This window comes from Schistosoma haematobium, chromosome 3 (assembly GCF_000699445.3).
Source record: "Schistosoma haematobium chromosome 3, whole genome shotgun sequence".
Classification (NCBI taxonomy): Eukaryota; Metazoa; Platyhelminthes; class Trematoda; order Strigeidida; family Schistosomatidae; genus Schistosoma; species Schistosoma haematobium.
This window is the reverse complement of record NC_067198.1, coordinates 28,623,536-28,636,642: the sequence shown is the minus strand read 5'-3', so window position 1 is coordinate 28,636,642 and position 13,107 is coordinate 28,623,536. Positions and strand designations below refer to the sequence as shown.

Sequence of the window (13,107 nt, the reverse complement as noted above, 5' to 3'; positions counted from 1 at the left end):
TGTAACAAAAACTTTTTAATCATCTTATTATATTCACTAAATCTATTGTTATTATTCGTATTACGTCATATTGGTTATTTGTGTTCGCATTTCCTCACGGAATTAGTACTTGGACAAAAAATGTTTATACATATATGATTGTACAGCTTGATAATAAATTCGCTGAACTTCGTGTTTTTTAATTTTTAATGTTTAAATAGGAATATGTTATCTTTCAGTTGGAAATATATGATTTCGGCTAAAAATATTATCGCTCAATGTGGAAAATAATTAATTGTTATCAGGTTATGACCACGAACACAGTTACGTATGACAAATATATACATGAAAAAAACTTAGTTCTTACTCTAATCTAAAATATATGGGATAATTGTATGATCTATACATATCGTAGCTTACTGTTTGTAACATCCATCAGGACAGCATACTGGTCCACTGTGATGCACTCAACTGTGTCTGTTTACGGTTTATCAAAAGCTAGTGAGAAAGTTGGTCCGTTTAATTTGCAAAGACGCAACATGCCTTACAAAAGAATACCTTACAATATATTCACCACTTACTAGACGAGTCTTATGTTGCTGAATCCCAGGCAATCTTAATATCCATCCCGAAATCAATCATGTCTAATGCAGTTGACTATACATGCTACCGGATACAACATCTAAACAATATCAGTGGCTAATTACTGTATTATAGTTCCCTTGTTTAAAAAACTGAAAAGTACAACAAATAAATACTACAAGGGTAAGAGAAGGCTGACATGAGTTAACCTGCGTGAATCTTAATTTTACCTAACAAGTATTACTGAACCAAATTTCTTATTTCTATATTCTCACTCCCTTTACTTTCCCTACGATAATTATATCTACTAAAATACAGTTAGGCTATGTGAATGGTAGCAACCGACACATCAATAGTAATCAACAAAGTGGGTTAGTAAAATCCAGGATAGTTATTAGCTAGTGAGTGAATCACAACATACAGGCTGGAACATATGTGCATTGGTTCAAGTAAACACACTCGTTAGCACAGAGAGGTAAAATTGTCAGACCAATTCCCAGAATATTGTAGGGGTAGTAACAGTATCAGTGGTAACGGGAAAGATTAGGCATTGAAAATGCTATTCGAGAAAATGTAAATTAGTGGAATAAAAACAAAGAAAGCTATGAGGAATTTAGAATTTTAAGAAGACAACGAACTGACGCACCTGTACCATCACAAACGATTTTGAGCCATGTCATCCAGTCTCTAACCATAGGTTACGATAACCACGCAGACCCCGACCAGGAAGTCTACACTTGTTGATATAACTCAGCCCAACTGTCAATGACTTCATCGACTGATGCCACATTTTGGTCTGACCACCCCTAGAATTCTTCCAGCCTACTCTTACACCAGAAAAAATCGCCCTTTGCGGTAGGCAGTGGTTGGGCATATGTAATAGCAGGAATGTTGGTCAGTTCAAACATGACTCAGGTACAACTGACGATATAAACACCGGATTATTGAAGGACAAAGTAATCTTATGACTGGAGCAAATACCAGACTGGTCAGTATATGTTGACGTTTAGTGTCGATGAGATTATATCTATCAAGTATTCTAAAAAAGTAAATAAATTTAATTTCCAGGTAAATAACTTTGGATAATGAATGATATATTACATTCTATACGTGCAAATAAATATGTATATACATATAAGGATTTATACAGGTACTTTATTGTACGTAATACAACTTAAACAGAAGTGAAACAAAAAAATAGTTCGATGGAAACATCTATAAGTCAATGATTTTTCAAAAAACGTAAAGTCTTATACTGCTCATCATCACATAATAATGACATGCTATGTGTGTGTTGGAAAGTAGATAGTACTTAAGAGAATCACTTATTTATCTAAAGTAGTTTAATATTGAATAGTATAGTTGGTTTAGTACGATTTCAGAAAGAAGACAGCATAAGACATTCGAATGATTAGAAGGAATCTAGTTTGGTTATGTATAATTGTGTAGTATTACTTTAGATATTTCACAAATGAGCGATTGTACTACCTATTATGGTAGTAAGGAAGTAGATAGAGTTAAAGATGCCATGCTAATAAACCTATTATTTTGTTATCCAAGTTATTATTCATTCCAAATAACAGAATGGAAATACACGTATGGTTTTGTCGTTATAATGACAACTGGTTAAATGAGCTGAAATCTTTGATCTAGCTGATGCACCATGTGCAGATCTCCATCCTTTGATAGATTCAGCACGATGTGGAAAAGACCACAAAAATCCTGTAATACGCCAAGAGAATAAATCTGATGATCTGTGATGAACTTTATCCCATTGTGGTGTGACAATTAACCTTGCACAAAGAATATTTTTATATACGGTAGATAATCGGTTAGAAACTTTAGATAAACAAAGTAAAGACATGTCATCTAAGAAAAAAGATAAATAAATTAAAAGTTCTGCAGGCAACTGATCAAAATTAAAACATTCACTATTTGTTAATTCTGAATGATGAGTAAGTATATTATGTTGATTAGTTTCTGATTCATACCGCGTTGTAAATGTAGCAAGAGTTGGATTATACAATAAATGATTATATTCACTATTAGGACGAAGATTAACTACAGCATATTTACAACCTAAAAAAGACAATGGACAACGAAGTTCAATCCATCCGTCTAATTGCGCTTGTACATTACTATGCAACTGATAGTGTGATCCATAATTTGTTCTTTGAACTGTACAACCACAAATATATCCTGGCTATGAATGGATAGAAATTGATTTGTTAGAATATATATGATAACATGTGTCATCAACAAAATGCACAAGAGAAAAATGGATGATATATATATATATATATATATATATATATATATATATATATATATATATATATAACAATTTAAACTGAATAAATACGTTAACGAAAGAGTTTCAGAATTTCGACCGCACGGTGATCTCGGATTAATAGCGTTCGATTAATACACATGTTGGGACGAGATAGACTAGAGAGAATGCCAAACTTCGAATGATTTTCTGGGGATGTCACTGTGCAAATTTTCTAATGTGTATTTATGTTCTAACTTCAAACTTCCATATGACTCAATAATTGTTGTCATATCTTCTTCTGTTCTCACATCACTTCAAATTAATTGTATGCCCGTTATTCCGAATTTCTTTTTACAATGCTTATGTTTGGTACATATTGTAACCTCGTATTTATGAGGCGTTGCAGTCCAATAACTAATGTACTTAATAGTGTAAATTTTCCAGTCAGATATAGAGATTAGACCAGCTGTCTTATTCTCGTCTTCTAATTGGTGCTCGTAGGAAAAGTAAATATGTTGAGCTAATAAGCGTTTGGATATCAGCTAACATAGTTGGAACATTGGCGTGGTACTTTACAAGGTCAAATCGATTATAGAGTCTAGATTATTTCGACTTTTACTGTTTTTTTTAGTATTGTCCGAATTTAACTTCATTAACGTGTAAATAATTGAGAGATTTGATGTTATAAGCTTAAGTTAATTAAGCCAGATGTGTACTAGTTTATGTCCCAGTAACTGACGGTCGAGTGTTTACATTGCAGCGTTCTAAATTCTACTGTTCAACCAATTTCAGAGGCTGTTTGAAGTTGTAACAAGAGGTAAAGTGTTTGATAAGTGTATAAATAAAAAAATCCTATTGTTAGGTGATAAGCTTATTCGTAAGGTGTGAATTCTATAGAGAATATTAGTTCCCTCGAAATTGTAGGTACAAATTACTTGCAATTCCAAATCGGTGTGGAAATCAAGTACAAGGTTCTTTACTAACTATCTTTAACAACATGAAATGTGCTAAACAGTAGGAATATAAAACTTGATATTCAAAACACTAGTAACATCCTCATTATCTCAAAATAGCTTTCACTTGATGTATACTCCGTCACCTTTACTATGTATTATTCAGTTTGTATACAAACAGTATTTTGGTTGTCTTTTATTTATTTCGGACTTTTGGCTATCTTTTCTAAATATCCCAGAGTTATTTTCAGGTATATAGTATGTGACTGGAATGTTTTTTGGAAAGATCATGTGGTACATATACATGTGCATATTGTTTACTAGGCGTCTCATTTCACTGAAGAAAACAACATAATTTCTTTCTGGTCGCATAAAATAAAACGCTAAAAATATTTTATGGGGAAAATATAATTTACGCCGGTAATATCGTTGTGAAATTGTACTAATCAATTAACTCTATTACTTTTTGCAACATGTTCAACATAACAATTATCGACAACAATCAATGCACTTACGTGGTCGCACATGTAGGATGATAATGGTGATTCTACAAAACCGCTGATTAGTGTTTTATCGACTTGTTCCTCATTGATCAATTTTAATACATTGGTTATATGTCCATCAGTCTGATTAGTAAAAGTTCGTTGATTGGTATCTGTACATCAAATATAATAAAGAATGTACACACGAAAATGAAGTGTATATACGAATAGTTTAGAAAAAATCTAAATGATATAAACAGAACAGTAATTGGTATAAAACAGCATTCATTTAGGTTCCTACAGAATAAAACAATATAGCGATAATATTGAAGTGGAGCATAAAATAATAAAATAAATTGACAAATAAATTATGATTTAAACGAATATGCGTAATAGTTGAGATGGGATAGAAGCAAATGAATATAAACTCTTAAAAGATTTCAAGACATCTATCTGAGCAGTGATTAAGACTATCTGACGACACCATACCAAGAACTGTTCTCGCCCATAGGAAGTCTAAGAAAAGTGTTGATAATTACACAGATCGCTTAATCTTGTGCTGAAGTTTCAACTATTGATGTCAATAATAGGTATCACTGGTGTATAGCGAGGTTACAATTTTAAATGGGTAAGAAAAACGAAGTTTATATTTAACAGGTTTTGTAGGTGAAGAAATATTTATTAATTCACAGATAAAGTCACAATTTTGTAGACCAAATGAAGAGTGAATGCAGAAATGTTTGATGATCAGTCCATGAAAGTTTCAGAGGAGAGAAACTACTAGGAAATTAGTTGTACGTGCTGATGTTGGAAGGATCCTTACAGAAATATTCTTATTAACGGAAAAATAACTAGTATACGAACATTAAAGCCTTAATTTACGACCTATAATTCAACTAGTTGTGGAGTATATTATAGAATTCATTTAAATACGAAATTATCCTTGTTTGAGAGTGTATTAATGAATCAGTAGTATATGAGAACGTGATATAATATTCCGAATGCTATGTGAAGTAGCAATAATCAAAGTGAAATCAACAAAGTTAGTTAACTAGTGATAAACAGTAGTGGAAAATCAATAGAGAAATTATGAGTAGAAAAATGTAATTAAAATAACTTGCCAAAATCGACCCCCAACAGAGGTGAATTAATTGGTCGGTAAACATATGAATTACAAGAAGCATAATGAATAATCGGATTCACAGTACAGGTTACTGGAGAAGTAGATTTTTTCTGTGTTTGCCTAAGTTGAAATATCAAATTGAAAAAAAATACAACCACAAAAAATCTAAGAAAAAAGCGATACAAAATAACTCTAGTCACGTGCACATAAGTATGAATGAACCTTTTTTTTAAAAAATGCATAGACTACATTTCAAAAAGTTGCTATCACGTTTAATTTCGAATGTCTATAAATGTTCTTAAACGTTTCTACGAATAAATTGAATTTACAGGTCTGTGAGGATTTTGAAAACTAGATAGTAGTATACTAGACTTGAAAAATATTGTAGCTGAAATATAGTAGAAAGCCATCTGTAGATGGATAGCATTAGGCTTATTTTAAAACAAACACACCAAACAGTCATATTAGCAACCATTTTTAGTTACCAGTATCAAATTATGGAGATTGTTGAATTTTATTGGGACCACGAACTGATGTTTATCTAAGATCGATTTGTGATTTGAATAAAACTTCTTTATAGCGTTTATCATATAGTACTACGATCTGAACTTCATTATTCCGGGTTTTTTATCATATACCTTGTTAATTTCATTTCGCTATGGTGTAGTATGCCAGCTTGGGCCGATGCACATTTGTACTAGGTTGTACATTGGTTATGACAGACTGACATAATTATCAGTCAATCAATCAGCTATAACGTAGGACAAGGCACTTATGTGCATCGGTCCAAGTTGCCAGACCTCATAAGCACAAGATGAACACCAGATTCATAGTAGTAGATATAATTATCAAAATTGTTCAAATCATAAATTAAGCACAGAATAATAATACAGAGAAATGTTGAAGGTAACATTAACTGGAGACAACTTCTGATATATTCATGTGTATAGTCACTATTACAGTATAATATTAAATGGTATAAATGCGAAACATGCAGAACAAGATAATGGATTCATGTCCCTGTTAATTAATTATGCTTATTATTACTACTCTTTGTGTTCTACCAAATTCTAATCTTCTGAATTCTTCATATCCCCTTTTTTTCTCTTTCCAAATTTATTTCACTGGATTATACTCCTTGAATAACATCGTCAAACCCTAATCTTTCCGATTACTGCTTATACTTTTACTACCTCTACCACTATGGGATTTGAATCGACAATTGTATCTGTGCTAATGTGGTATGGCAACTCGAACTGATGTACGTACGTACGAAGATTCATGTTGTTACTGACTAATTATTATTACGTACTGTATAGACAACTGGTGAGGTTATAGCTCGGTTACTGTGTGACAAAATACCATAAGCTAACTTCATTAGAGTTAGCTAACACTTAACTTAATAGCCAGACACACGTTAGCGTAAGAGTAAGTAGAGAGGGAGCTAAAACTGGCCAAACGAAAATATGGTATGCACCAACACGGTTGACTATTGAAGTGGTATGCGTAAGTGAGAGCACAAAGTTGTAACGGCGCATTTCCGTTTATTCTTTATATCCTTATAAGTGTTGAATCTTGTCATTCCGTACTATATCACATTCGTCCCCTTCGAACTAACTTCCTTACATTTAGTTTGTATTATTTTTAATATTACTACAACTCATCTGACTTTATTTTGTTAATTTCCTCACTAACTGTGCATTATGGACTGGTATATTTGTGCCAGATCAGATGTTGCCTATAACTGAGATGAAATTTGTCCATTTACAGATATATCCGAAATGGCTCATGTCAGTGTGGACCACAATCAGCTTCAGTCAGATCATAAATTGTCAGATGGTAAAACGTAGCGATCTGAACGTTTTTTTTTCAGTTTGTACAACTGTCTTTTTTATGTGATGTCTTTAGATGACCATCAGTGTTTAATCATTGTATACGAAGGATATTTCATATCTAATGACAGCACCATGTAGTGGACGCTGATATCCTTAAACCTGTCTAATCATTATAGAGACAGTAATTCGATATGTTACAATCTAGAAACATTGGGTTTAAAAATTGGTTAGATTTTACATGTCGTGCCAGCAAATTTCATACTTCCTACGTTAAGACTGGAGTGAAGCGCGTGAAGTTCGTTAGTTTATGATAAGGCGCAGGGAAATAAAAAACAGATGTGCTATACTGTCATTCGATTATGTCACAGTTCTTATATGATTTCCTTAAGACAATGCGACTTAGTAATTTGAAACGTTAGAGAAAATAGCTTGGAGTAAAAACCACGGTAAATTACGAGGTAGGTTTCTATTACACTGGTTATCAACAGTATGAGGGACCTTCAAACAAAAAAAATTTTAAGTGTTCGTTTCAGGACTACGCCTTTTACAATGTCCAGCTTTTATTAAGAATTTTCTCCACAAAAATATTCTAATTTTGTGTGGTGCATGCCTGGTGTAACATACCACCGATTATTTTGTAGTTCAAATAAAAATAGAATGTTTCAAATGATTCAAATCATTTATTTGAGTATTATAATTATCATAATTCAATTAGTAACTTTAATTACTAACTATTCCCGTAGACAATGCTAAATGTTTTCAACTTCAACCAATTAGATGAACTCATTCATCAGGTACTTGGGAGTGAGCCACATATTAAGTATGAGATCTAGTAATAAAACAATCCGGTATTCCAAACCCAAGTAGGTGGAGAAGAGTTCGAACCTAGGATTCAGTAGCTGGAACTCGATAGCCTTAATCACCAGGTCACTGTTTGAGTCTTAAATTTAAAGTAGCATGATTAACCGGTTACCACCTGATCAGGATTTATCTGACAATACGACATGTACAAAATCATGATAACCAACTAATCTAAAAATTTTATTGCGGTCTGTGCTAAACAACGGAGCGTCAGGGGTTTAAAAACAGGTTAGGAAATATACTTATATCTTTCAAACAGAGGAAAATGATCTACTCAGACGATACAAAAAGGACCTAGATTTTATTAATAAAATTCTGACTGGAGCAGGCTAACCACTAAGATTTTAAAGAAGCACGTTTGCTAAGGAAACAAGAAGTTCAATGTATGGACCGTTTATAATAAACCTCTTGTGTTAAACTGTGATCCAAAGGGATGTAGCTAACGATGTTCTACATGATAGAGTATTGCGAGTTATAATAAGACTTTCTACATGACTACTCTTTTTTATTTTTCAGTCGATCAATAATGTCTATCCAAAAAGAGGATGTCACTTAATTCTTCCGCCTGAATCTATATCTACAAAACTCCGCTGCTCCTGAAGAGATAGCTCTACTGGGTTTTCCATCAAGCAAAGAATGAGCGAACATCTCCCTGGGTGATTTGGAGATAGTCGGATACAGGTAATATGTAGCTTCATTACGCTTGGTCGATAGTGGCCATGTGAGTGGTAAATATTGTCACCCCCTAACGTGTTTGATCTCGTCTCTTGCGTACACCAGGAGCCATAGGGGTTCGGAACAGCAACCTGTCCATGAGTTCAGAAGAGATTTGTCATTCTTCTGCCCCTTCCTTAGACGGGAAACGCTCAACTAACGATTTCATATTATCACTCTTCATACCATTTGTTAATTTGTTTTACATCACATTTTTCTGTAAATATCCTTCCATATATAATCATATTTAATGACCGTTATTTAAATGTCTACCCATCCAAGCTTTGAAACACTTGATATATTCAAACAGTGACTCAAACTTATATTATTCTTATCACCGCTAGAACATTTGCCATCTTAGTATCAATTTGTACTTTTTACTAATTACGTTCAGTTACGCATACTATTTTGTTATGATTTACTCACAAAAGGCTTCGATTGATCTATTATTTTTTGCATGTGGATATAGACGTTGCCGTAAATTAGAATAAAGCTTGAAAACATCATTGTAAACCATATTGTTCGCCGTCATATTTTCTGAGCTCTCAGTTTCAAACCTTGATGTTAATCCGCAGAAAACAATGGAACCGAGTTTTTGAAGTTTCCGAAAATATACTTCAAGCTCTTTCTGAATGTTAGAAAGTTTCCGTACCAGTAGAAAAAGATGTAAATAACTTGCCGACTAACCTCAACCGTTGGTTTGTTGCCTTCACGGAAAGTCAAAGTACACGACTCTCCTAAGATATATTCAATGGAAAAGATCTAAGGACAGCTAGGTGACGGTATTTAACGATGGGACTATTTCCACCTAGTTAAGATTTTTCTCACGTAAGCCTAGCTAGTGAAGTTCTCAGAACAGCAGGAATGTGGCTGAAAACATTGCATTAGACTAAAGATGTGTAATGATGGACTGACTTTCCCACATATCATTCAAACATCTATCTCGAAACGGTAGCTCGACCAGACATCCCATAAGTGGCCCATGTGATAATTAACAACACAACCAGTAAGCTACCACCAAGTTAGGCGTGAATAGTGACTGGAAAAATGGGTGAGACTATTATTTATGGACGAGCTTTGAGCGACACTAAGTTGACATTGAGTGTCCACCTAATAACTAGGACCAAATAGGGGTTATAAACCAGTGTGAGTAATTTGGATTATGATTTTCAGTTGATGATTAAGAATTAGATTTAGGGTATTCATCACGAACTGACATAAGCTGTAATGCCAAAACACCATTTAGCCAAATGGATGAATGAATTTCGCTCTGAAATATAAAACATGTAATCACAAATCTGATCGGTTCGTCCATAAATTATAGTCATGCCGAGAAATCAGGTGACAGTATTTTGGAATAAAATGGGTCAGATCGTACAATGAAATTTGTGAATAAAGACTGTGGTAGATTAACTCAATCACACTGCTCACCTGAAAAGCAAGGGGCATCGAGCATTACAGCTTACAACACTAGCAGGACAATTGAGTAAATGAAATGACTTGTCCTCACGACATATTAGGTGTGGACAACCGACTTCTTTGTTAATACATGGGACTATGGTCTTGGGGCATATTTGATCCAAGTGGTCATCAACCTTGCACGAGTGCATACGCATCCCACAACTGTTTGGACAGTCAGTAACGAAGCATTCAACAGCATCGCACGTCAATGTAATACAACCGGAACAGTGGTTTATACAAAAAGGAAGATCTGGCATTCAGAAGAATTAATATATCTACCTCGAGCTTAAGAATCAGGAAGAAATGTGAAAATAAGACTCCTGTATCAAAAACGCCCAACTGATATCGAATTTGTATGTGCACGTATGGTATTGGAAAAAAAGTAGCTAATGTCGAAGATATCGTCAACAACTCAAACTAATATGAAGTTCGAAATGAACGAAAAGTTCAATGAGAATTTATGATCCATCTATTTTTAATACTGACAGTAACTGACATTTATTTACTTCAAACGATGAAGTCCTCTAAATACAGTCCATTTGAATAGTTAGCCAGAGAAGTGAAGGCCAAAACTCAATAATCAAAATCCTTGAGATTACTTTTACCCCTTGGATTATTAGGATCTTACTTATTTATATGAGATAGCGATTACATACTTCCGAGTGCTTCCAATGAGATTTGTTTGGTCACTAAATTGAATCTATCTTGATGACGAGTAATTTTTATTTTTCAATTTTTCTAATGGATGAATTCATATATTGTTTTTTTCACTTTAGCTAAGGAATTATTGGATATTTTTAGGCTAGAAGGTCACGAATGCGTGTTAGATCCATCTTAATTTGTTCTTGTGTAAATTCACGCTGTTCTTGAACTAGCTGACCTATGGACACCATTTCTCCAGTCATTTTACTGTGGAAGTAGATTACTTAGCTAGTTAAACATGTAGTTCTCACAAATATTAATTTGTATTTGTTTCTAAGATCTAAAACAGCATTTAACTGCGTTTTTCAACATTTTTACGGTAACATATGATTTATCAAAGGATGATGAGATTACGGATATAAAGAGTCTGATAACACTATTGTGAGAACTCTCTTTATGCACTATGATCTCAAAGTTAATAAAACCAGAAGTCGGGAATGTGGTGATATGAATTTGTATTCAAACTGAATGACTAGTTACCTTATTTTATCTGGTCATGGAGTACACAAATGCATTCTAGTACGAATGTTGGGTTGGGAGTCTTCGGCTGAGGGTTATCACGAAAAACCAGTGATGTCACCATCAGTTTTGAACTCTCAGAGTTCTTTGTTTTAAGGATTTATTCACCATTACTGTATTTTCTTGATCCTGTTAAATGAACTCGTGGTTTGTAAATCATGCGCCAATGGTAAAGTACAATAACTTAGCGACAACCAGTAAACTTTTATTAGAGGAGTTACATGAATTCAACGTTGATGAAATAAACTGATGCGCTAGTTAACCAGTTTCTTAATATAATTGGGATTTACAGATTCTGGTAGACTCGTATTGCATTAGCTGGACCAAAACTGATAGCCGCTTCCAAGCGTTTATTCTACTGTTAAATTAAGCCCAGATTTTGCAATTAATATTCAAAATTTTTATTTTGGTTCTTTCTCAAAGGAAGGTTGACTGATAAACTCGCGACGTTTACCCGAACAACAAGTAAACGAAAAGTGCAACTCCACATGGTCGTATTTCACTCTTTATTTGCGAGTTATCAATTTGCAGTTTTAAGTAATAGTTGCAACAATTATCTAATTTTCAGGTTTTCAAGGCGAAAATGAAAAAGGTCAAAAAGCATGACTGAAACCAGAAGAACAAGTAAAAAATTCTGAACATATAGTTCAATGTCCGGACAGAACTGGTAAAAAGAATCATATTTCCAACTGATTTATAGTAAGTTAAATTCTTTACGTGTAATGTGTCCTCTTACTGAAGACTCTATTAATAACTATTTTCTCTCTGAAGAGCTAGTCTTTTTTAGTAAGTGACCTTTTAGAGGGCTCTAACTCATCAAGTTCTAGAATAGCTGATAGAACTTTAATGCATGTTGTTTTATGAAAGCGCGTAAAAATCCCACAATGTATAACTTTTGTGTGAGGGTGAAGTCTTATTTATTATCATAGGCCGAGTTAACATTTTCATTGCATTTTTCCTTATATATTCATTATATTGAGTGAAATTAGCGACACTCACTTCACTCGATATTTTAGTTTTTAGTCCTCTCCTTGTCACTATTTAGACCCTTTCCGATTGGCCTAATTTTGTTTTAATTGATTACCGGATATGAGTGGTTTTCATATAAAGCGTTTGTATTCTTGATTGATACTATTTGACTGGTAGATTTGGCTACACCTGAAAGACAGAAATAATATCTCCAGTTTATCACAAACATTTATCGCTAACAAAAACTTTGATCGCTAGTCATTCGAGTAGGACGAACATATATACACATCTTAGATGGAAATACATTTATTGGATGGTAGAATGTAGCGTTTGTTAGAGAGATTTTAAGTCCGCACAACTGAATACCGAATTTAGAATACATGGTCATACAGAATATTTGCTTGCTAAAAGCACCAATCTTATTCTATTTTTAAAATTGATTTGTACCTTTAATTCTATTTACTTTAGTCAAGTAATAGATAATGATGTATGTCGAAGAACGTGATTAGTTTTGATGAACCATCTGGCTCGATATTCTGTGGTTAAAACGTGTTTTCGAAATATATCTTGCATCCCAGTAGAGCGGTCATTTACCTATTGAATATAATTTCGGCAATGCGATATACCGAGAGATGCCTCATATAATAGTTTCAAA

General features: G+C 33.5%; 1 protein-coding gene across 1 annotated transcript; it reads right to left on the bottom strand.

The window, feature by feature from the left end:
* Nucleotides 1-2,128: 2,128 nt before the first annotated feature.
* FBXO40 (F-box only protein 40) lies at nucleotides 2,129-10,519 on the bottom strand (the record flags this gene model as incomplete). Its single annotated transcript, XM_012941040.1, has 4 exons — nucleotides 2,129-2,764; nucleotides 4,302-4,441; nucleotides 5,390-5,511; nucleotides 10,233-10,519. 4 exons carry the CDS (start codon nucleotides 10,517-10,519, stop codon nucleotides 2,129-2,131), a joined length of 1,185 nt encoding a protein of 394 aa, XP_012796494.1.
* Between the last annotated feature and the right edge of the window lie 2,588 nt (nucleotides 10,520-13,107).